The sequence below is a fragment of the Lissotriton vulgaris genome, chromosome 2_1 (genome assembly GCF_964263255.1).
Source record: "Lissotriton vulgaris chromosome 2_1, aLisVul1.2, whole genome shotgun sequence".
Classification (NCBI taxonomy): domain Eukaryota; kingdom Metazoa; phylum Chordata; class Amphibia; order Caudata; family Salamandridae; genus Lissotriton; species Lissotriton vulgaris.
The window spans coordinates 628,735,564-628,761,029 of NC_141687.1; the positions used below are offsets into that span (position 1 = coordinate 628,735,564).

General features: G+C 45.5%; 1 protein-coding gene across 5 annotated transcripts in view; it reads right to left on the reverse strand.

Moving 5' to 3' along the window:
* Positions 1-25,466, reverse strand: part of TRIT1 (tRNA isopentenyltransferase 1) — a 196,600-nt gene that overhangs the window by 98,011 nt on the left and 73,123 nt on the right. For 2 of the 5 annotated variants that reach the window (XM_086955769.1, XM_086955772.1), the window contains 3 exons: positions 10,672-10,812; positions 948-1,046; positions 201-457 (listed from right to left, as the gene is read on the reverse strand). In XM_086955769.1, coding sequence (XP_086811895.1) covers positions 201-457; positions 948-1,046; positions 10,672-10,812 — 497 coding nt within the window. Of the gene's footprint in view, positions 1-200; positions 458-947; positions 1,047-10,669; positions 10,813-25,466 lie in introns of all 5 variants that reach the window. The other 3 variants (XM_086955770.1, XM_086955771.1, XM_086955773.1) reach the window with 2 other exon arrangements.

Sequence of the window (25,466 nt, forward strand, 5' to 3'; positions counted from 1 at the left end):
CAACTGACATTCCCAGGGCCCCCTAAAAAAGGCATCACAATGGGTTCATGCTTAATACAAGATCTGAGAAGTGGGTTTGCGCTAAGGTATATATGTCTGACATGGATATGAGCTCTAGGGCAAGATCTCAGATACAAATCAACATTGCATCAATCAGCTTTAGGTATAAGCTTGGAGTGTGTGAAAAGCGGGGTTCTTACCTCGCCACTTTCCTCTTGTCATTCGGATGAAGTTTTGCTGCCATTTCAGGGTCCACCTGGGTCAGGCGTAGGTGTAGCTCCTGGCAATTTAGCTGCTCCAGCTGAGCCTTTCTGTCTATCAATGTTTGGGGACTCATTGCTCCATCTTTTAGAGATCTTGATTCTGCTTCCATGTAGAGCTTTTGGTTGTGCTGCTTCTCCTGTTTAGCTTCGTCAGCTGTGAAAGGTTGAGGAGTATTCCCATTGTAGCTCTTTGTCTGCAGGGAAACAAAACAACACTGAAAGGTGGTATCTTCACCAACACTGCTGTATTGGGTTTGTTTTGTCTGTCATGTGTGGACAACATGGACAACAGTAAAGAAGAATAGCAGCCAAAGCAAGCCTGAAATGCTTACCCTTGGAATCCCTTAATAAATTAAGCGAATGAAGTCTCTGACTGCTACATGTTCCCCCGTCCCCTTCCTACCCCCACCCCATCAGCCGAGATATTTGTTTCCATTTGTAACACCCAGTTTCTTTTTCCTCCATGTCTCCACTGGGTGCTTGGAAGCATTACATGTGGAGTTCCCAGACAGCTCCCACTACTCTCAATATACCCTCAAGTTGCTCACGGATGTGCCTGTGCATTTTTCCTTCATCATGAAAGCTAGAGTTCTCCATACTTTATTGTGTCTATGGTATACTAGGCTTCTACTACCTAGTGGAATGTTAATTGGTACTCCAACATGAGAAATACTGTGAACTTGCCTTCGTATCAATCAGCGTCTTCCAAAGGAGAGACTCAATGTAGTAATTAGTGCCTCCAACAACAATCGGGATCTTATTTTGTGCAAATATCTCCTCAATGTGTACAGTTAAGGATTTTCAAATGTTAACATTTCAATGTACATAAGATGAGAACTCCAGAAGAATGCACACTGTGTAAAGGAGGTTGTCTTGCCATGCTCAACAACCTGCTTGCTTCATCCAGTGTAAATTCTATGTCAGTACAGAGGCAAGGGTTATGCTATCAATCTCCACTTTATTCTCCAACAACAGGCATAATAACAGTAAAAACATGTCCCACAACAGAGCAGGAAAAAGGTGGTTAAACATCCAATCACAGTACACCAAGCATTATACAACTTCAACTGACTATCTCTCCCAGTCTTTCTTCGCTGCTCCAGCAGCAGATAAGTACATCCTCTGCCATATCTGTTTTTTTAAGGGTGATTATTATTGTAATCTTTCATGGGTATGTTTATGTTTTGATAGTATCTTTGCTCCTGTACCGATGTCTTCTGGCAGAGGGTTTATTGTCCTTGGCACACTCACATTTATTTCAGGGACTTATGGCTGCGGCAACCACAACAAGCACTCTGGTCTTTCAGGTGCCAGGGGGAGCATCTACGCTCCCACTTACTACTTTGTTCTCTTCTGTGCTCCTGTCAACGTGCAGTTCTTAAAATTGCGAAACGAGAAGCCACAGGAGAATTCCTGAGAGTTGTGTCAAGCTCTTCCATACTCTTTGTTCGGCAGAATAATCTCACCTTTGAGCAAGACGTCGTGCAAAGCAAGATCTGCACTGCACTCTATTTGTAGTGTGCCGTCAATCCAGACAGCGCCCGAGGCTGCCGTATTACCCTTCATACTGAAAACGGTGATGTGTCTTGGCCCATTTGGCCGTAGTCCTCCCACATTAATAGTACATTTTCCACGGTCTGCACAAGCTGTAAGCTTACTTGTGAGGTAAGCAGTAATAGCTGATAACACTTCAATAGTGTTATCATTTTTGGTCACATGTACTCTTTGAGGAAGTCAAACAAAAAGAGGATGACTGGGAGGTACTCTTTCCTTGTGATGGTGAAATTTCAGTTGTGGTTGACCCCTCAGTCAAAAAGGCGGTATCCTGCACCTTCAAGCCCCTTAGGAAGAAACTACTTATGTTGGCTGCTAGCTTACATGAGCCCTCCCTTGGAGAGAAGACATGGGAATGCCAGAACCCAGAGGGTCAGTTAGTTTTGCCAATGCATTAGACAAGTGGAAAAGAGAGCAATTTAGTGTGGGGGTGAGGAGGGATTAGGATACACTTAGACTGGTTCAAGGATGCATTCCTGGCCTTGTCTAAGGCTACAGAAGGTAATGATGATGAATCCATTGGTACTCAGACAGCAACATCACTCCGAATTCTGGGTATTTCCCAGCCCCCAACTCTTTGGATAGTGAGGACTCAGACAGTGATGGCTCGCAAGGTGACTCAGATGACGGGTAAAATGCAGGCAGACTATGGCGCCCCCCCCCTACCCTGAACCAAAATGACAAGGAGACCCAAGGGCAGCAGATCAAAATCCCTCCAAACATGCTGGTTCCTGAATATCTTTTTCATTCTCAATCATCCAAAGTAACCTTACGGAACAAGGTTGCCTTCTATGATGGTAGCCACCTAAGGAAGCTGCTTGATAAAGATGTCAGGACCACCTCCCAGTGGAATGCCCGCACCAAGCTTCCTCTCCAAGTTTAAGGACCCGAAGAAGGAATCCACAGGTCCTGGCGAGCCTGCCAGAACAAGCTGCAAGAAACAGCTGGTCCCCTCACGAAGATTGTGAATATGACGGAGGAAGCAAAAGACTGGTTGACTGATTTCTCCGGATATCCTTCCTGGGTGGGTGAAGAGGGCACCAATATTCCTAGGGAATATCAACTGTGCCATATCGGGAGAGATTATTAATGTTAATTAAAATTAACCCACAAAAGGAGGACCTTGGTTTTTTGGAGGCTAGACCTTTGGGCCAAAGAGACCTCCTTGGAGTCCTTTTCCTCAAAGAACTGTGGAAATCAACATTAAGTTTCGCATCATCATTTAAGGACCGGGCCTCAAAGACAATTTGGACAGAAGATTTTTTGAAGAGGACAAACTGCCTGCAATTTTCCCAACCAAGGTCCTCAGCCGGACAAAACAATAAGAGGGGTCACAGGAAGAACCAAAGCAGATTCAGTTAGTTTATTGCTGAGGTGCCAACAGAGATCATGACTAAGGGGTGCTTCATGGGCTCCTCCTCCTCCTCCACAGGAGAATGGAAAGTGTTATACTGTCTTCCCAAGGAAGGGTGGGAGAGAGGATTGGCACTTTTCGCTCCCAGGTAGCAGGAGTTGACAAGTAAGGTGCAGGTCCTTCAGGAGGTCAGGGGTTTATACACAAAATTTGACAGATCACCAAAGCAATGGAGGAGACTAAAACCAATAGTCTTCAGGGCACAGATGAGGGTTACTCCACCTAGTAGAATCAAATATATTAATTGTGAGTCCTTTTCTGCACTGCCTTGCCTTTCTTTGCCCCAGAGATACCACAAAGAGGTGGTAATCCATCAGAAATACAAATGCAGAGCTCTTTTAATATCAATTTGAGTGTCAAGGGGTGCGGCAGTGCAAAGAACGTTGGGAGAGTGATGAATTGTCCAACCTGAAAAGCTGTATCCACTTCAGGCGAAAAGGCTGTCTTGGGTCGACAGAATCACTTGGTCAAGATAAAAGCTAGTATTAGGTGGTTGGGAAGAGAGGGGGAGAGACTGTGGTTTGCTTACATGATGTGTCGAGGTCACCTCGAACAAAAAACACTAGACCTACTAGAGAGCTTTGCATGGGTTTGAATGAGATGTACAAGAGAAAAGTGAGAAGAAAATTAAGAGTCCACTGTGGCATCACAAAGGGTTTTGGTGATTTGAGCAGAGACCACTAGCCAACATAAAAGGCCACATGAGCCAACAGATAACCACCTTAAAGGTGCTCAAAGCACCTTGCACATCCGACAGTTTGGCCTGCAACAGATTACTGTTGCCAGGGTCATACCAGGATACAAACATGTCCCAGCACCCGGTGAAAGTGGACTCAGTATAAGACTGCCTGGCAGGCAGGAGAACATTCACAGCTTCGGGAAGAAGATCAAAGACCTTCAACTGTTATTGCTCTATCTCCAGGCATAGGGGTGAAGATTGTACAGGTTTGTACCAGACTCTGCCCGGCTGCTGCAACATGAAGACTTCCCAAAGAGGGTGCTTAATCCGAGGAAAAATGTTCATGCCCAGAAATTCTGGGTGCCACTCTCTTTATGGTCCAATCCAGCGCTACTAGGATGACTTGGGCCCACTCAGGCAGAAGAGATAGTGTCTCATGAGCCACTCTATCCAGATGAGTCTCGAAGACATCCTTCTTGTAATCTCCAGCGAGTAAAAAAAATGTTTGCCATTGCCAGTTCTCTGTGGTGGAGAAAAGATCTAACCAGGGCTCTCACATTGCTGGAACATACCCTGTGCCATCTCGGAATGTAAACACCATTCATGATCCACCAGGTGCAACCAGCTGAGTTTGTACACTACGACATTCAACGACTCAATCAGGTGGTTAACCACCAAGCAAATGCCATTTTGCTCCACTTGGCAGTGGCACTGTCCACGAGAACCTGAACCAGCCTCCCTTGGATGGACGGAAGAACATAACAATGTGCATTTGTAAAGGGCACATTCACCCAAGGGTATCTTGCCGCTGAACATGTTTATTGTTACCCACCTCAATGGTACTAATTTGAGCAGACTCAGAAGGATGGACCTGCTGGGATTTGAACCTGCGACCAGGAGGTCGAACACAGATCCCTGCAGCGGTCCATTAGTCCATCAGACATGGGCATCAGAAGGCTATTGGCCCACAAGTGTTACAGGTTGATGTGGAGACAGGTCTCTGCCAGAGACCAGAGCCTTTTCAGAGTTATTCATTTTGGTACAACGGCTACAAGATGCTTCTGGTGCTGCTGTGGGTTAGAAACCCACAGCAGAACCAGAAGCATCACAATCATTTTGTAATCAATTGGCTACCTCTTTCAAACAAAAATCACCGACATATACACCGGCTTTGAATCACTTCCTGAAAACACATAAATTAACACCGGCAATCAGTAGTCATGTCGAAAATGCTCCCCTGGGACCTGGGAGGGAGAATAAAGGTCTTGCTAAATTTCCTGACTTCACGTCACTCCTTCTCGTACAATATCTTCTAAGAACACATGCGGGCTCACCTATGGAAGCATGTCCACCTGCAATATTTTATATGGCTGCTGATACTATAGCGCAACCCCTCTGCAAACTAATGAATAATATCAATTTACTCTGGAATCTATCCCCAAACCTGGAAACAGGCCATTATAAGACCTCTTCTGAAAAAAATCTAACTTAGACACTGGAGACTGCAAAAACTACCGTCCCATTACCCTGCTTCCTGTCCCAGCTAAGATCCTGGAGCTACAGCTCAATAAGCAGCTCATGGAAACTGCAGAACATCAAGCTTAGCTTGATGATCCTCAGTTTGATTTTAGGAGGCGTCATGGAACAGAAACGTCATTAATATCAGCCACTGACTACATCAGGAGCACAGTGGATGAAGAACGGGGGTGATGCTGATCCTTTTGGATCTGTCAGCAGTATTTGACACCATTTCACCCACTCTGCTGCTGGACAGACTATGGAGTCTTGGGATCTCACATCAAGCACTAGCCCTCCCGTCCTCATTCCTGACAGGGAGATCCTAAAGTGTGATTTTAAAATCTTTCCATTCAGACAACTATGTTCTACCCTGTGGAGTTCCACAGGAATCTTCCCTGAGTCCCACTCTCTTTAATCTGTATGTGACACCCCTAGCCTCGGTGATTCACTCATTTGGATTGGAGGTGGTGTCATATGCAGATGACACACAGATTATGGTTACTATCCCTAAAGGGCCAAGCGCGTCATCAGAAAATATTCTTGGATATATGACCAGAGTGGCAGAATGGAGGTCGACTAATTTTTTTAAGCTTAATGGGGATAGAAACCAAAAGGGATGATATTCGGATCAGGGTCATCCAAGTGGAATAGGAGTTGCTGGCCTCAGTCCCTGGGATGCTGTCCTACCCCGAGCATAAAGGCTAAGAACCTCGGAGTCCTGTTGGATACTGAACTTAACTTTCATATTCAAATGAATCTTACCATCTCAACATGCTCCTGGCTTATAAGGATGTTAAAAAAAAATCTTTCCTTTTATCCAACGACCAGCTCGGAGCCGGCAAGGCTCTTTTTGGACATTCCTATTAAACAATCTGCCTGGAAGGGACTGGAGGTCCTGCACTGGCTGCCATTGAACAAAGCATTAGCTTCAAATCACTCTGTATGGTCCATAAGTCGCTGCATGTTTCCTATCTGTTGAGATTGAAGACTATGTTCAAGTGGCATTCCTCTATCAGACCATTGCGCTCCTCGCTTCAAACGCAACTGGCGGTACTTGGAACTAAGAAGAAGAAATGGGGTACAGAGCATTCTCGGTGGCAGCTAGTAAGCTCTGAACTCCCTGCCCTTTGCTCTTAGATTCATCCCCCTTCTGCTCCCCTTTAGAAAGGCTCTAAAAACTTGGCTCTTTACGGTCTAGCATCTGGCGGGAGCGTTTGCCCCGCTCTAAATTCCTGGGTATGGACGGCTGGTCTCTAGCCCCTTGATGAACTCGGGTGACTGCTGCGCTTTATAAATCCTCAAATCAAATTCTGATCTCACCCTCTAGCAGATGAACTTCCCATCCCAGCAGTGACACATCTTTCACAACCGTCATCTGGGGTAGGAGAGGAAGAGTTGTCTGCCACCGGTACAATGCAGGTGAGCCACATCCGCAGGTATTTTGCAGTCTCCTCCAAAACCTGGATGGAATCCAACAGGTTCCCTGGTGCAAGTCCAAGTGAGACTTTAGGCTCTACGCAGAGAATGTATAGGTCACCTGACAATCAACTATCAGGTTGCTAAGAGGCCCAGAATCTTCACAGCCAATCTCACAGAGAGACAGGACTGAGGCTGAAACATCGGGATCACTGCATGAATGTTCTAGTCTCTTTGTGGGGGAGAGAATGCACGAAACAACACCATCTCCAGAAAGGCTCCAATGATGGGGAGCCTCTGCACAGGAGTCAGGTATGACTGACATGTTAATAGTGAACCCCAACGATGTCAGGAGGTACTCTATCATCTGGAGGTGTCTATGGCTGATTGTGGTGAGTCTGCCTTCAATAGCCTGTGTGGAGGCACAGGAAAACTGGTATCTTCAACCTCCAAAGGTGTCCTGTTACCCCCACCACCAATTCATGAATTTCATGAAAACTGAGGGGTACTGGTGAGGCCAAAGGGGAGCACAGCAAATTGAAAATACTCCTGGCTCACCTTGAACTGCAAGCAGCATATGTGGAACTGCAAGATGGGCACATGAAAGTAAGCATTCTGCAGGTCCAAAGCCACCATCCTGTCACCTGGCTCAAGGGCAGACAGAATCTAGACCAACATGAGCATCTGGAATTTGTCCTTCCACAAGAAGGCATTCAAAGGTTAGGGATATAAAATAGGATGAAGACCTACGCCCTTCTTTGGCAGGAGGAAATAATGGGAGTAACAGCCAGCCCACATTTCCTGAGCTGGATCTGCCTCTATGGATCATTTGACTAAAGGAGCATGTACTTGTTGTAACAAGATGGACAAGTGTTCCTCTGAGAGATGGTCGGTATAGGTGGGAAGTGCAATGGGTCACAAAGGAATGGCAGGGCACAGCTCCATTGAATAATCTTCAGAACCCGACTGTCAGATGTGATATTTTGCCATACCTGGAAAATGTATCTGATGCTTCCTCCCACAGGATGGTCATAGGTCATTATGGGAAAAATTAAAGCAGTTTGGAGGTGGACGCAGGTGTGTGGGAAGTTGGCTACCCTTGACGAACAGGCCTTTGTCTGCTTTATCCCCGCCCCCTGAACCCCAAAGGACTGGAGTGCTTGTTGTAAGGGAGGTAGCGTCAAAAGGGGTGAAACTGGTAGGGATATTGACACACGGGAAAAGAAAGGCCTAGGGAATAAGCTGTGGCCAGACTCTCCTTAAATAGTTCCAATGCCAAATCAGCTTTCTCACCAAACAGGTGAGGCCCATCGAATGGCATGTCCATTAAAGAGGCGTGCATATCTCCAGAGAAGGCAGTGAATCACACCCTAGCATGCCGCTGAAGTACCACACTAGTCTCAGCAACTATATCCAAACAGTCAGTAGTGTCTAGCCCAGAGTGAATAATGTACTTAGTAGCATCCTGAATGGTTTGAGCCAAAGTAATTCGATATTTGTTGGGGGCTGCCAGCAAGATCTGGCCAGCCATGTTCCATAAAGCATGAGCATATATTCCCAGAAAGCATCAGTCATTTACTGACTGTAAGGCAAGCCTTGCCGAGCAAAGTAACCGCTTGCCCAAAGGTCTCAAGTAGTTTTGGCACTCTGTCTGGGAAAAGTGTGAGGAAAGAATTGAGGTTCACCCAAGTGGTGGAAGCTTGAACTACCAAACTTTGTGTTGTAGGGTGCAGAGTCAAAAAATCAGGGTCTCACAGCACGTCTGTGGCGACAGGCAAACTGCTAGCTTACCGGAGGGCAGGAACAGGGTTTGTAACAGACGCCCATAAGGGTGCCAGTCATAGCCTCATTAAATGGGAGTAAAGGCTCAGATTATGTTTGTCCAGGGTGTAAAACCTCAGTTAGAATATTGGTTTTAAACTTCCATAGTGGGCCATTAGAAGTCCAAAACGTCCACTGAGTCTCATCACCGCTGTGAAGGAGGCTTTTCTTCGGTCAGTGGTCAGGAGGCAAACACAACCCAGTGTCTAGAAACGTGTACAGCCCACTGACATCTTTTAAATCAAGATACAAATTACTTGGGGAAAATACTTCCCTCTCATCACAATTGTCATCTCCAATGGCTGGTTGGCTAAGTGCCAAAAAGTTGGTGGATTGCTGCAGTCAGGCTTCAAAACAGAGGCATAGTTCTGTCTGAATTAAAATGAACTGGGGCTGCGTACGTTGATATAGGGTCGAGACGCAACCTCGGACAAGGCTGGGATGGATTCAGCTCTGAATTGGTGAAGACGATAGTGACTGAGCCAACCTCTTGCACTGCTGGTGTTGATGTCTCAGGGACCAGCATGGATATTGGTGCTGCATTGGAAGCCGGCTCTGCCATCCGAATGGAACCAGAGACGGATTCTGGAGATGCAGAGAGCACCGATGACAGACCCCAACTGGGGGCCTCCTCAGAAGCTTGAAACCCAAAGACGCACCGGATGAAGTTGGGAGGGAGCCAGAAATGCGGGCAATGGCTTCTACGAAGGCCTCAACCTGTTGCAATCTCGCAGACAGACATGGAAACTCTGAGTGCACTAGAATCAGTTGCAGAATAGGCTCTTCGCAAGGGGACAGAGAGCAGCTCCACAGGGCATACAAGTGGGTTTTCAGGTTGAGAGTAGCAGGACTGGGACAAATCCGCACTAGGACACCTGCTTAGATTTCAACTTAATGGAAGACTTGGACCTCATCGACAAACTGTCACATGAATACGTCCTCACCATCTATTTTGAACAGGACTTCAGAATCTTCTCACAGTTATCAGCAAATTACAACTTTGCGGTCTCAAATAACCTTAGGTTCAGAAGAGTGCAGTCCTTGCAGGACTTTTGAGTTGTGCTCCGAAACCAAACAGCAGAGGTAGGCCGCATGGAGACCAGTCACAGATATCCGTTACCAACATTTCATACAGGCAACAGCCACTGAACACTGGTAAAAAAAAAATTATAGAGAACAAATGCAACAAAGATGAGGGAAAAGTTGGAAGCAAGTTCCAGATCCGCAAACGAAGGCGCAGAAAGAAAGGAACTGACATTAGCTTGCAGAGGTGGGGTGCTTATATATGCAGCTCCATTGGTCACTTACGGGAAGGAATGAAGTTGGCATGAAGTGCCACAACACTAACTTCTGGCGTGTGGGAGCACTGCTGAAAAGTCTTCCAGATCCAGTCTGGCATCCGAGAATATTCTAAAAGTGAGGAATCTGCTGTGGAACCCCTCCTGGCTTTCCCTGTGAAGTGTCAGAATCTACTGGTTTCTTTTTTATATGAACTTATTTATCCCACCACTCCCTCTTCTAAGTAACTGTACGTCTACAGGTTTTCCTTTCAACAGTTTAGTTACACCAAATTGATATTCTCCAAGTTGTCCTTACGTCAACAACACAAAGTACATTGCAGAAGGAACAATGATTGTTGCAGCAGCTTTTGCATTGCTGGAGTATCAGGATATATATTGCAAATCCAAACAAAGTGATCACATTATACCTGTAATCTCCTGTATACCATCTAGATGAGTCTATAATGGGTGTGCTGTCCTTAAAGGGCCCATCCAGAAATAAGCCACTAATACACTTTAATTCAGACAGTGATTGTTCAAATGATGTTTGAAATTTATGGAACTCTACATTCACTGCTTTATTTTGTGCAACAAAGAAATTGCAAGGCTACCAATCGAACAGAGATTCAAATGGTATTGTTTTTCTTACTTCTCAGGGAAACTACTGAAATACCCTTCCCTCTAGGCCACTAGCACATGAATGTAACTAAAACTGGGAAAGGATATCAGAGCTACAGCTCTGTTTCTGAATTCCACGACCGTGAAGTTGGAGACTAGAGGATCCACAAAACTGATCATATGATGTTTGCACAGCTGCTGTTCCTCTGGGGTGACCTTGTTTGTGATGATATCCAAACCTTCATAAACCTGTGGGGATAAGAAAGTCAGAGATGTTCATGCAGCACAGACACCTAACGCACCATGAAGAACTGTATGGCAATATATTGTACCACAGACGTAGCACGGCGCCCCAACTACAAAACCCATTACAGGTCCGGATCTGTAAATATTATAGACAACAATCATGTGCTACAGAGTGCTGGGCCGTAAAATGGGTGCTGGTGGCGGCTCCCACCTGCAATCACCTGCTCGAATTAAGCACTGCCTAAAATAGGATTAGACAGTGCCTTTGTAAGATCTGATAGTAATGCTTAGAAACAAATGCACTCCAAGGGTCAGAACAGAAATATACCAGCAGCGGCTGACATGCAGGTAGAGCGGGGGGATCGGCAGATGTGGTGTCAGTGCGTGCATCTATGCAAGTGGTGTGTGTAAATAAAAAGAAAAAACACATACCTTGCTTGCTAAACTAAATGCACTGGGCCAGGGACAGACTGATTTGCATATAGCCAGGTTCTGAGCTGGGATGGGGCAGTGAGATAAATAACGGTGATGGATCAAGCCCTGATCTTTGGACTGGGTAAGAGTGGTCTGCTCAATTCAGACACTCTGTTCATCACCACCCCCTTTTGTAAATCGATTTTGGCCACTATAGGTGTGGCAGGGTATACTCAGACATGAGTCCCTTTCTCACTGCTCCATCAGGATTCAAGCAAGCCGGGCCGAAGACGGCTGAAATGCCAGAAACCGGTCCCCGGTAGCTTGTCTCCTTTCTGGTAAAGAATTGGCTTGGTAGTTTAGTCTGCCCTGTTCCCATGATGCACTGGGCCAGGGACAGACTGATTTGCATATAGCCAGGTTCTGAGCTGGGATGGGGCAGTGAGATAAATAACGGTGATGGATCAAGCCCTGATCTTTGGACTGGGTAAGAGTGGTCTGCTCAATTCAGACACTCTGTTCATCACCACCCCCTTTTGTAAATAAACTAAATGTAAATGTCATGTTACTTATAGAGCGCACTGTCACCAGACCGTCACCTTGCGGTGTCGCCTATTCGGCTTCCTGGCGCTGATACTCATACCGCTGTGGAACCCCTCCTGGCTTTCCCTGTGAAGTGTCCACTCCTGGGCACCCCCAGGGCGAAGCCAGGCATCCTTAGCGCTGTTGGGGCCGGTGTGGAGGCTAAGTAAGCTATTGCCCAGAATTGCAGCGTGGGGCCCGTGATTAAAATAAGCACCGAGGCGTGAATTAACAGGTCCGAGGAAATTGAGCCCGAGACCCCGCTGAGGCTGGAATCGAACCCTGGTCCCTGGCCAGAACTCTGCATCAGGGTCTGCCGCTCTAACCATTGAGCCACACTCCTCCAACTACCTCAGACGTCCTCCTCGCTCTTGTCTCCTTGGGCTCCAGTAAATTCCCTTAAGCAATTTTGGCGCTGCTTGCATGCTGGTAACCAGCATGAGAGTAGCGCGAGGATCGGAGGGAGCGGCCTATCTCAGCTCTCTCAAGAGCATTGGAGGTCTGTACTTTCTCTAACCCAGCTGTATTAAGAAAGCTAGGTTAGAGAAGTTTAAAATGAGCATTTTTGTCTGTCTAGCGACGCACAGTAGACTGGTGTAGAGTCCAGCGCGGCGCACGGTAGAGTCCGGCGCGGCGCACGGTAGAGTCCGGCGCGGCGCACGGTAGAGTCCGGCGCGGCGCACGGTAGAGTCCGGCGCGGCGCACGGAAGAGTCCGGCGCGGCGCACGGAAGAGTCCGGCGCGGCGCATGGTAGAGTCCAGAGTGGCACACAGAAGAGGCGCACGGTAGAGGGCAGCGGGCAGAGCAGAGTGCGGTGGCAGAGAGCAGTGTCACAGAGGGCAGTGGCGCAGAGTGGAGTGGCGTAGAGTTCAGTGGTGCAGAGTAGAGTCCAGTGGCATACAATAGAGTAGATTGGACTGGTTTAGAGTGAATTGGCATAGAATGTTGCAGAGTGCAGTGGGGTAGAGTGCAGTGGGGTAGAGTGCAGTGGGGTAGAGTGCAGTGGGGTAGAGCGCAGTGGGGTAGAGCGCAGTGGGGTAGAGCGCAGTGGGGTAGAGCGCAGTGGGGTAGAGCGCAGTGGGGTAGAGCGCAGTGGGGTAGAGCGCAGTGGGGTAGAGCGCAGTGGGGTAGAGCGCAGTGGGGTAGAGCGCAGTGGGGTAGAGCGCAGAGGGGTAGAGCGCAGAGGGGTAGAGCGCAGAGGGGTAGAGTGCAGAGGGGTAGAGTGCAGAGGGGTAAAGTGCAGAGGGGTAAAGTGCAGAGGGGTAAAGTGCAGAGGGGTAAAGTGCAGAGGGGTAAAGTGCAGAGGGGTAAAGTGCAGAGGGGTAAAGTGCAGAGGGGTAAAGTGCAGAGGGGTAAACTGCAGAGGGGTAAACTGCAGAGGGGTAAACTGCAGAGGGGTAGAGTGCAGAGGGGTAGAGTGCAGAGGGGTAGAGTGCAGTGCAAAGGTATAGAATGCAACGGCACAGAATGCAACAGCACAGAATATGGCTGTGGCGCAGAGTGCGATGGCTGTGGCGCAATGGCTGTGGCGCAGAGCGCAATGGCTGTGGCGCAGAGCGCAATGGCTGTGGCGCAGAGCGCAATAGCTGTGGCGCAGAGTGCAATGGCTGTGGCGCAGAGTGCAATGGCTGTGGCGCAGAGTGTCCTAGAGTGCAGGGACAAGATTAGAGTGGAGTAGAGTAGAGTGGCGCAGAGTACAGTGGTACAGATTAGGGTGGCGTAGAGTGCAGTGGCATACAGTGGACTGGTGTAGAGTGCATTGGCATAGTGTTGCAGAGTAAAGTGGCGTGCAGAGGACTGAGTGGCGTAGAGTGCAGTGGCATAGGACTGAGTGGCGTACAGTGCAGCGGCATAGAATTCAGTGGGGTAGATTAGAGTGGTGCATAGTAGAGTGCTATGGTGCAGAGTAGAGTGGCGCAGAGTGCAGTGACGCAGAGTGCAGTGACGCAGAGTGCAGTGACGCAGAGTGCAGTGACGCAGAGTGCAGTGACGCAGAGTGCAGTGACGCAGAGTGCAGTGACGCAGAGTGCAGTGACGCAGAGTGCAGTGACGCAGAGTGCAGTGACGCAGAGTGCAGTGACGCAGAGTGCAGTGACGCAGAGTGCAGTGACGCAGAGTGCAGTGACGCAGAGTGCAGTGGTGTGTAGGGCAGTAGTGCAGAGATGGGTGCAGTGGTGTAGAGCACATTGCGTAGAGTACATTTGTATAGAGTGCATTGGCGTAGAGCAAAGTGGCGTAGAGCAGAGTGCAGGGGTATAAAGCGGAGTGGTGCAGAGTAAAGCGCAGTGGCGTAGAGGCAGAGTGGCGTAGAGTTTAATGGCACAGAGTTAAATGGTGTAGAGTGCAATGGCATAGACTGAAGTGGAGACCAATAGACTACAGGGGCATACACTGGATTGGCAGGGAGTGTGTGGGCATAGAGTGGAGTGGTACAGAGAATGGTGCATTGGCATAGAGTGCATTGACATGGGACAGTGGCGCAGATTGCAGTAGTGTCGAGTGGCGTAGAGTGCATTGGCATAGAGTAGAGTGGTGCAGAGTAGAGAGGTGTAGAGTGAAGTGGCATAGATGAAGTGGTGGAGAGTGGAGTGGTCTAAAGTGGAGTGGTGCAGAGCGAAGTGCAGCGGCGTGCAGTGGAGCGGTGCAGAGTAAAGTTAAGTTGCATAAAGTGGAGTATGCATTGTGTGGTAGCACACTGCCATTACAGACAACACATTTTAAATTGAAACTACCATTACGTTTGTACAGACATACATTTTTACTAATAATGTGCCGAAATAGCATTGCCATGGGCATGTTTTAAAAAAAATATCATAATAAAGTATTTGTTTCCAGCACACTTTATCAAAATGTTTCTCCTAATTATGATATATTCAAAAATGCTTGCACAGTACATTTAAAAGTTGTTGTGCGTTAGAAAGAAATCCTACGCCCCGGCATACTGCAAGATTGTCACGCAAATCCTCTCACATTGAAGTCATAGAAAGAAAAATAAACACCTCTCTCCCTCGGAAGACAGAGCCTGAAATTTGACCTCCGTCTTTGATATTGATATCAACTCCTCCGTCCACACAGTTCCTTGCCTTAGAATTTAAGAAAGTTTCAGTATCTGAAATTAAGAAAGATTGTTTATTGAAATAGGTTCTTACTTTTATGCTTCCTAACGTCTTGTAATCTGATTATATTTAAGGGTAAATGCTGTAATTGGAATTGATTGTTGGCTATTTTTCAAACAAATAATGTACTGCTTGAAATGGGAATACATGACCTTAACACAACTCATAATATACGTATTCTCATGAAACAGGACCTCAAAAAAAGGTGCAAAAGCTAACTGCAGACCAATAGCTAATGGGCTCTTCTTGAATTCAGACCTGGAAAAAGCACATAACCGGGACAAAGGTCCCAGGTGAGAGTCTCGACGGAAGGTCCACATCGGGGTCAGAGGTCCCAAGTGAGACTCTGAATAGTAAGTTCGCATCGGGGACAAAGGTCCTGGTCCCATGTGAGTCTCTGGACAGTAAGTCCATAATGGGGACAGTGGTCCCAGGTGAGAGTCTCGGCGATAAGTTTATTAAGGGGACAGCGACTCCACGTGAGACTCTGGACGGTAAGTCCACAACGGGAACTGTCAGAGTTTGGACAAGAAGTCCACAACGGAGGAACAGTGAGTTCTGAACTGGGTCAGTGAACAATGTAGAGTTTAAAATCTGTGTTCAGGTCTGAGAATGTACAGGATAATGGCTGTAAGTGTTGTGACTCCAAAACTTAAAGAAAAAGATCTGAAATGGGACAGTGAGTCCAGAAGCAAGTCAAAGAATCGAGGAGAGGATTGAGCGTCTGAGCGATTGTGACTGAGAAGTTTCCAGTTGAATTAAGAAGAAGGTTTAGAGTCCCGGAACCTTGAGGAAAATTGTGACAGTGGGGCTTACGGAAGTACCAGGACTAAGGTCCCAGATTCACGACAGAGAGTTGTGACAGAAAGGTTCTGAGAGGAACCAGGACTAGAGTTTGTCCCACAACAAATGTTGTGTGTGAGTTGTGTATAGTTGTTAGGCAACTTATCAGCTTGTCTAAGAGGGGGCTATGTGGTGTGTAGTCCCCCCTGTTTGGTTGTGTTGTAGGTGATTAAGTCACCAAGTGCGTTGGTAAATGGTGCATGAATGAGGTATGAGAGTGCTCGTACTAGATCAACACCAGGTACACGATGACAGTTTCAAAGTTACTTATGAGACTTGACTGGTCTTGCCTGCTGCAAGTCACGATACTTGTGTCAATGGTTGGGTTGACTTGTTGTTATTGGTAGAGGACAACCTTTATGGAGCCACTTAGAGCTACATAGAATGAACTTTGAACCAGTTTCATATTAGTGATTACTTCGGGTGAGGGACCGCTCACTGGTGTTCAGGTTCTTTCCCTTTGTTTGTTTATCCATAGTAATTTCCCATACGGGTACTCTTTTATGGGGACAAGTGTGGACAGTTACTGTCTCAATCCAGTTTGTTCTTGCATTTAAGGGAAGTTGCACAGTGTGCAAGGGTGATAAACGTTTACTTAGGGGAGGTTGTATGAGCGATTCCCTCTTCATCCAGTTTCAAGGGTCTGTTCTCCTTTTGTTCTCTTCATGGAGAGGTTGTTCTGACATTCAGTGCCTTATTCTAGTCTTAAGGGCCAATACCCCTGATGTACTCTATCTAGGTGAGCTTATATAATCTTACCTGGTGTGTTTAAACCTATTGTTTGTTTTTGGGGTCATTGTGGAAAGTGTATTGAGAGCTGTTGTGGCTGTACTTTCCTAGGGCGGTGTCTTTTACCCAATGGTGTACCCTTCTTTGGCGAGGGTGTGGGGCCTGTCGGTACCCATGGTATACCCTATGTAGGGTATGTTGTCGTTTTAGTTCCAGGGTGTGAACTTGTGTAGTTTGGGGGTCATTGTGGAAAGTGTATTGAGAGCTGTTGTGGCTGTACTTTCCTAGGGCGGTGTCTTTTACCCAATGGTGTACCCTTCTTTGGCGAGGGTGTGGGGCCTGTCGGTACCCATGGTATACCCTATGTAGGTAGGGTATGTTGTTGTTTTAGTTCCAGGGTGTAAACTTGTGTAGTTTGGGGGTCATTGTGGAAAGTGTATTGAGAGCTGTTGTAGCTGTACTTTCCTAGGGCGGTGTTTTTACACCATTGGGTAAGAACATACATAGGCATTGTGGTAAACAGAGAATGAGAGAACACTAAGAAAGGACTAAGACTACAGACAACCATATTACATGAAGAATCAATGTACAACAAATTCACACTTGTCTCCACCTAGGATGACCATAAGAACCCGGTTGACAACAATGGAGAAGCTACTACTAGACATTTTAACTGCATTTGACACTGCTGACCACCAACGAACATCCTAAAAACTATACGATACACAATACATTCCTCAACTGGATAAAATCATTCCTTAGGACTATTTTGCTACCACCATTCGAAACCCACTCTACATCAGATGAGTAGATTTTCCACAGGGCTGCACATTTAGGACTGCTACTCTTCAAAGTTTACCTTGCCTGCCACACCTGGTAGTCTTTCAATATCACTTACAACTATATTGATGATGCTAAGTTAATTTAATAACTCTGCCATTCTTCTAAAGTCACAACTTAAAGACTACACAAACCCCTATTGGTAGTGGAACAAAGGATGGCAGAAAATCATCTCACACTTCGCTCCTCAGAAACAATACTAATCTGTGGATTGTAGAAAAACTATAACCCTATAACCTTTTGCTGCATATTTTTGTTATCTTCCTTAAGCATTTATGCACTTTGTGTCACTTGTTTAACCAAGGTTAAGCTCTTCTTTTTGATGTTTGTTTTACAATTTGTGTATGTTACAGTCATATATGAACTCAACTAGTATTAATAATACATACAATTTTTGATGCAAATTGATTTCTCGCTTCCGGTGTGTTTTGTTCTTTTGTCTAGAGTAATGATTAGGTCGTTCAATTTTTTTGAAATTTAATGTCATCTATGACTAAGACCGCTCATCAGTAAATGGTTCTGCTAAGCAATTTTTCTTACACAATAGAACTCACTGTAGTTTGTATTTCTCATACCCTGGTTTTGAGGGAAAGTTTTACCCTATTATCCTCAACGGCAAGGCCATGTTTGAGCAAATATAGGGAGGTACATCTCTACAACCCAAAGACATTTCGCCTGCGTTTTACCAAAGTGAGGTAATTGATATTCTGGGCTATATTAATGCAGACATAAAATTTTGAGGAATAAATATACAAGGAAATATTTACATAGAGCACGTCGCCCCCAATTTTAGGGTGGGTACATCAATATGACTTTCACATCACTGTGAATCCCAGGGCACCATCACAGGTAATCGTGATTGAGGATGAACAAATATATGAATCTTGAGTTCAAAGAGACAAATGTTTGACAACTAATTGGGAATGTTGAAGAGCTATGTACATATTATAGTTCTTAAGAGAAATGCTGTTCCTGTTCAGCACGAGCTCAGGAGGGTCCCAGTAACTGTCAGAGAAGGGGTGAAAGAATTGATAAGGAAGATGCTACAAGAGGGAGTCACTGAACCTGTGGAGGCTTCCAACTGGGTGTGTCTCTCTGGTGGTCAATATACACAAAGCAGATGGACATTTAAAGTTCTGTATGGACTTGAGATCATTGAATCAGAACAATTTGGCTGATACATCCCAAACCAATATAAAAAGAAAAGTTGATCCTTATGCTAAAGGGGGTGCGTGGGGGGGGGGGGGGGGGGGCGAGTATTAAGGAGGGTAAGAAACGCATACCATCAGATTAAGCTCCATGAAGATTCAAAACCGCTCACAATGCGTATCAAACTATGGCAGGGAAATTTCAGTTCACACGCATGCCTTTCGGACTGTCATCAGCGGTGAGCTTTTTTCAACGCATAATTTCAGAACTTTTTCAGGGAACGGGCAACATTCTCTTTTTCAAGACGATATATTGATTTTTGGTAAAAACACGGAAGAGCACACATGTTCTGAAAAAGGCCTTGCAGCGGATTGTAGAGGTGGGGCTCACTTAGTAGGGACACATGTTGTTTCTTGACAGAACAAGTGGAATACTTATTTATTTATTAAGGAGTTTTATATAGCGCTAGCCTGACCCGAGGGTATCGGAGCGCTTCACAACAGTTTTTGAGCAAGATTCATACAATAAGCAGTATTCTACATATAGGTTCGGCAGTCCAAGTGTGCTGAGCAACAATACTTGGGGTACACAATGTCAGCTGACTGAGTTAAAACAAAAAAAATCTTATGAAAGCTATTGAACTGGCCACGAGACCCAGGGACAAGGAACCATTGAGGTCCTTTATGGGCCTCAGATATTGTGCAAAGTTTGTACAGAGGTTTGCTGATAAGACGGAACTGTTCAGGTTGTTATTAAGAAAGGGTCAAGCCTTTATGGGGAGCAGAAACAAGAGGAATGTTTTAAGTTGACCAAAAAAGGGAGTAGCTACGCAGGTATTCTGGTGCCTTTTGACATTGGCTGCAAGTCTGTCATTACAGGTGATGCAAGTGAAACAGGTGTAGGTGCCATTCTATTACAAAGACATTCTAGCTGGGGGAAAAAGTTGCATTTGCATCGAGGACATTAACAGATGCTGAAAAACGATTCTGTCATTGAGAGAGAGGCCCTTGCTGCAGCTTGGGTTGTAGAGTATTACAGAACATACATATGGGTACAGAGTTTGTTAAGATCGGATCATAAGCCTCTGTTTAAGGCTCTTCTACCTGGTGGGGCCGGTAAAGGTTCAGCCAGGTTGGCTAGATTGGCTGCCAGACTTCAAGAATAATGATATGCACTAGAGCACATACAGGGTTGGCAGAACACCCAAGGCGATTGTCTGTCTTGGCTGGCACTCGATTATGAGATAATGAATGAATCAGATAAGTAGAGTGGTAAACATGAGGAACCTGCAGCCTCTGTGCAAGATGCAGTGTTGGAAAGGACTGGTGCTTTTACAATGGAAGAATGGTGCCAAGAAATAGAAAGGGATGGCACCCTCAAGGAAGTCACAAGGATGGTGGTTCCTGGGGGCAGGAGAGAGAGCTGTGTTGCAATGTCAGTCTGCCATTTCGTAAATGATTTTGATGAGGGGTGACAGGTTTGTACCCCCGATGGGTTTGAGGAGTAAACTCAAACATGGTGCCTGAGGGACATTTAGGACACAATTTAGCACAACGTTGTCTCAAAGTGCACTTCTGGTGGCCTGGCATGGTTGATCAGCTTGCAACATGGGTAGAAAAATACAGCGTATGCGAGGAAGGAGAGAAGAGACTTAAAGTAGATTAAATTAATAAATAAATAAACAAACAATCAGTCATGGGGCCCATAACCAATTGAGCAGGTATACAAGTATACGGTCTTGGAGAATGGTGAACCATAGAATTGACGTAGAGTTGTGTTGTATCAGAAAGGTGGTAATTGTGAAGTGAGGAAAATTGGGGATTGTTGTGAGTACATGTTGATGAAAGATGGAGAATTTGGAACTATGTTGACAGGAAGGAAGTTGAGTTGTCAATATCGTCTCTGCTCCTGGAAGACACGGAGGTTGGGAATGCCAGGGGTTTTAAGAAGTAAGGTGTGAAAGGGATTGCAGACCCCCAGCATATTTGAAATATTATATTTTCTAAAAGTGATGCTAAAACCTGGTTTAAGATGCAAATCAAGGAATGGTTTAATGCACTCTTTGTTCATGTCTTGTATTCCTCTTGTGTTTTTATTTCTCTTATTTTACTTCTAGGTTGGTCTTACTCTTAAACTATATTATTTGTTCTTTTTGTATTTTGACACCATATGGCACGGAAGGGAATGTGTTGTATATAGTTTAAGTCTTAGTACATGAGACAGGACATGCTCTTGTTTCGTGCCTTCATTGTAGTGGAATGTCATGGCATGATTCCACATTAGGGCTCTATCGCAAGCGTCCGCTGTGGACAGTTGGAAACTGACTGGCCGGCAAGGGAGAACCTGCTTTAACCATTGTTGCCAAAAAAAAACACTTCCCTTCATCAACCTGGTGTTTGCCTGCGTTCTTTCACAACAAAGATAATTAAATAGAATGTCACAACCAACGAGAGTCACTGTTCCTATCAGAAGAGAGAGAAAGTAAGGGAAAGGAACTCTGGTCATCCTACTAGTCTGTTTGTGTGGGACAATGTGTCCTGATCTTAATGCCTTCATACACCCCGAAGGATGTCATGCTTCATCATTGGGCCGTTGCTCCTCGTCGGGCCGGAGCTGCAATGCCCTACGGGTCCCCTGAAGGGTCACTCTGTCGGAGATCTTTTGATAACGCTGTGTGGGTGCGTGGGGGTGAGAGGCAATGAAGTCCTAATGTGAAGTTAAACAAGTATTGGCATAGCCAATAGGTCTCGCCTTTGGGACCTTATGTGTTTAGCCAGAACTTTTGGCTATGTTGTAGAGCATTGTGGCTGCTGTGCAATATGTTGAAAAGTTATAATAAATATTGTGAAGCATTTTTGTTACCTTTATACAAACGAAGATGACATTATATACAACTGAAAAACCTAATTAAAAAAAAGATTTTAACATAAAAAAGGTCTTCTAGTTTTTTTGTACTTTCCCTGCTGGCAACTTCTTCCTGACTGTTTCTCATGCTTATTCTAATATTTTTTGTTATGGGGAGCGGGACATAAATAACGGGGGAGTGGAGGTTGGAAAACAGTAATGTAATTAGAACATGAGCAGCGGACGAACAGTAAGGGAGAATTAACAGATGCCAGATTCCAAGGGCAGACTGACGTGATGCTTAGGTGGTGCGCTGAACTAAAATGGTGGTGGTGGTGGTGAATGATGTTTGGTGCTCAGGTAGTGACACTATAGGGTGTGGATTGGAGGTACGTTGTGGATTGTGGAGTTGAAATATGTTGTTTGGTATGTGATTATCTGGTGTGCATTGGGAATGTGTGGAGTTGGATTGTGTGGCCTGGATCTGTGGTGTTGAACGAAATTAGGTTTCGTGAAATTGTGTCATGGTGTGGAGTGCATGTATGTTGTTTGGTGGTATGTGTTATAGAGTGCATTTATGTGAAGTGTATTTATGTTGCATTGAGTGCAGTGTAATTATGTGGCGTCTAATTATGTTCCACAGTGGTATTATGTGGAGTGTATTTATGTTGAATTGAACAGAGTATAATTATGTGACGTGTAATTATGTGGTACTGAGTGGTATTATGTTGAGTATGTTGCATTGAACAGAGTGGCAATATGTGGCATGTAATTATGTGGCACTGCGTGGTATGATATGGAGTGTATTTATGTTGCATTGAGTAGAGTATAATTATGTGGCTTGTAATTATGTGGTACTAACTGGTATGTGGTGTGTATTTGTTGCATTGAGTAGAGTGTATTTATGTGGTGTGTAACTGTCAGATTGGTATTATGTGGAGAGTATTTATATTGCATTGAGTAGAGTAATTATGTGGTGTGTAATTATGTGGCACAGTGGTATTATGTGGAGTGTATTTATGTTGCATTGAATAGAGTGTAATTGTGACGTGTGAGTATGTGGTACTGAGTGGTATTATGTGGAGTGTATTTATGTTACATTGAGTAGAGTGTAATTATGTGGCGAGTAATTATGTGCCACTGAGCGTGCAGTATAATTATGTAGCAGGAAATTATGTAGCACTGAGTGGTATTATTTGTAGTGTATGTTGCATTGAATGTGGTGTAATTATGTAGCATATATTTATGTGGCACTTATGTGGAGTGTATTTATGTTGCATTGAATGTAGTGTAATTATGTGACGTGTAATTATGTGGTACTGAGTGTTATTATGTTGAGTGTATTTATGTTGCATTGAGTAGAGTAAATATGTGGCGTGTAATTATGTGGCACTGAGTGTTATTATATGGAAGGTATGTATGTTGCATTAAGTAGAGTAATTATGTGGCTCGAGTTGTTTTGGGCGTGCGTTGGGAAAAAGAAGTCGAGTAGATCACCAGATTTGATTCTTAAATTCTTTTATTTTTTTATTTCATTTACATGGATTAAAAGTTCCTTACAGTCCAACATAATTGCACTGAGTGGTATTGTGTGGAGTGCATGTTGCATTCAGTAGAGTGTAATTATGTGTCATATAATTATGTGGCACTGAATGGTATTTGGAGTGTATGTTGCATTGAGTGCAGTGTAATTATGTAGCATATCATTATGTGGCACTGTGGTATTATGTAGAGTGTATTTATGTTGCATTGAGTAGAGTGTAAGTATGTGGCATGTAATTATTTGGCACTGAGTGGTATTGTGTGGTGTGTATGTTGCATTCAGTAGAGTGTAATTAAGTGGTGGGTAATTATGTGGCACTGAGTGGTATTTGGAGTGTATGTTGCATTCAGTCTTATCAACTTCAAAAGGATGAAAGGCTGAGCTCAAACTCTCGCAAACGCGAGACCTATTGCATTGCAAATGCATGTTCTGTTATCTGTCCTCACAGTGCCTGGGCTTCAAATATCACTGATTAAAAAAAGTACTTTTATAATTTTGAATCCAATCACCTGCCCTAAAGCTGCTTTATGGTAGTCATGTCTTTAGGGGTGGACCAGAATGTAGAAAGTAGAGGTTGCTCCAGTTTGTCGACTAGCCAACGCACTTAAATTACTTGTCCAATAAGATTATTGTTGGGTGACTTCCAATGCCCAGGTAGACCACTTCGGAGACTTACCAACCCCAAAGACCTGACAGGAAGCAATCCCTGTTTTAGGGCAAACTAACAAGTACATCTCGGTTTACCTCATGTACAATAGGAGAAGAGCCATCAGGACCATGGCCAAGGTATATATTTATATACATTTCCATACAATTTGGACAGGAAGTGTGCTTTACATTGCAGCCTCTGGCTGCATCCACTTTCTGTTGAAAGCAGGAACCTGACACACTGGTGCAGGGAGGGTAGTGCGATTTCCCAAAAGGAGTTGGTTCATGTTCTTGTCTGGTTACTGACAGCTCTGCTAAGAGCCCGAGATGGGCTATAAAGACCCTTGAATGGTGGCCACTGTTAAGTCAGGAGTAGATTTGTGCAAGAAGCTTGGAGGAAGTAGAATGGTGGAAGCGGAGCCCAGACTTATTACAGAGCAGAAGGCAGAGCAGTAGGGGGGGGGGGGGTAAACAGACAGAATGAGGCGTTGGAATGAAGTGTATGGTTCCGGTTTACACTATAAAAATCACTGGACCGACAATGAACGTCACCCGCTCCAAATAACACATCATCACAGAGATTGTCTCCGGGAGAGAGATAGGCGACAGGTGTGCAGTAGACACTAGCTGCAATCACAAGCTGTAAAAGTGTCACTCATGCACGGTTTTCATGCAACATTACTTTGTTGAGGAGAAAACAAAGTTGAACTCATTCATTAAGGAAACCGATCGTCTCAGCCTGTCATTCTAAGTTTGATTAAATACACCAAGGTTTTTATAAATACAGCCTGTCTCAGGGTTACTGGAATACCACTGTACCCCTTGAGAGATGACAGAGAGCGATGACATGTTTGAGTTCACTTTCTTCTTCAGGACAAAGAGCTTGTCTGGGGTGAGTGGGGGTTTGTGGTATGGGGACGAGGTGGAAGGGGGTGTATTTGCCGGGCACATTACCATACAACCAAACTTCTCAAGCAATTCTATTGCAAAACATTGTGATTAACTGAACTAACCGGGAGATAACTCTGTTTGTGTTGTGAATTGTTATTATAGTACAAAGCATACTCCTGTGCTAACCGGGTCGCATTTCACACCCTCCTCGCCCCTTTCTTTTCCACAACATTAGAATGAACAATCAATCAATTTCCATGATTTTTAATAGTCATGTTACTTTTACATCTCTTATTTTCCAACGTGGTTGGGAGAGGGGAGTTTACCCGATGCCGGGTCAAGTATTTCATTGCCACAAGGCTGGTCCACCTTCCCAAAACTGGCCGTTATAACACGCGCCTTTCTTCCACAAGCCCCGACAGAAAGACCCACAAGTCGGCAAATGTGAAGCCATGTGTCCCACACTGAGCTTTTGTTTTCTCTGACCAGCAGTCCCTGCACCCTTGGAACTAGGACCGCAGGAGCCCGCCAAGCACGTGTGTGCCAACAGGGGGGTTAGCTGTCAAAATTAAAGCCTGCCTCAGTGACACACTGGACAAAACTTTCCTCCTGCCTGCGTCCGGGGTAGGCCGCGCACGGGGTGGAATGGACAAAGGGAGCTTCTGCAAGCTACGGCGGGCTGCTGCAGTGATAGCCCCCACACAGAGGAGCTGCGAAGGAAGATGCAGGACACAGCCACCACTGGTGCAACCAGCCAGGGTCGGATGCAGATGTCATACAAAGGAAGGAAGATGTCATACAAATGTCAGGAGCAAAGGAAGGAGGCAGAGCCCTCTCGCTGCCCAGGGTACACTCCGCACAGCCCGGCAGGGCTAAGAAGAGAAGGAGGCTCCTAGAAGAGTCTCTCTGAGCCCGGGGAACGCAACAGCTACATCCACAACTAGCAGCACAGGGCAGGCAGCGCCTGCTCGCGGTCTCCGGTCCACACCGGCCGGGTGCTCCACAGTTCACCTCTCGATCCCCAGTGCGCGCCTCTGCCACCACGAGACGCGACGCTA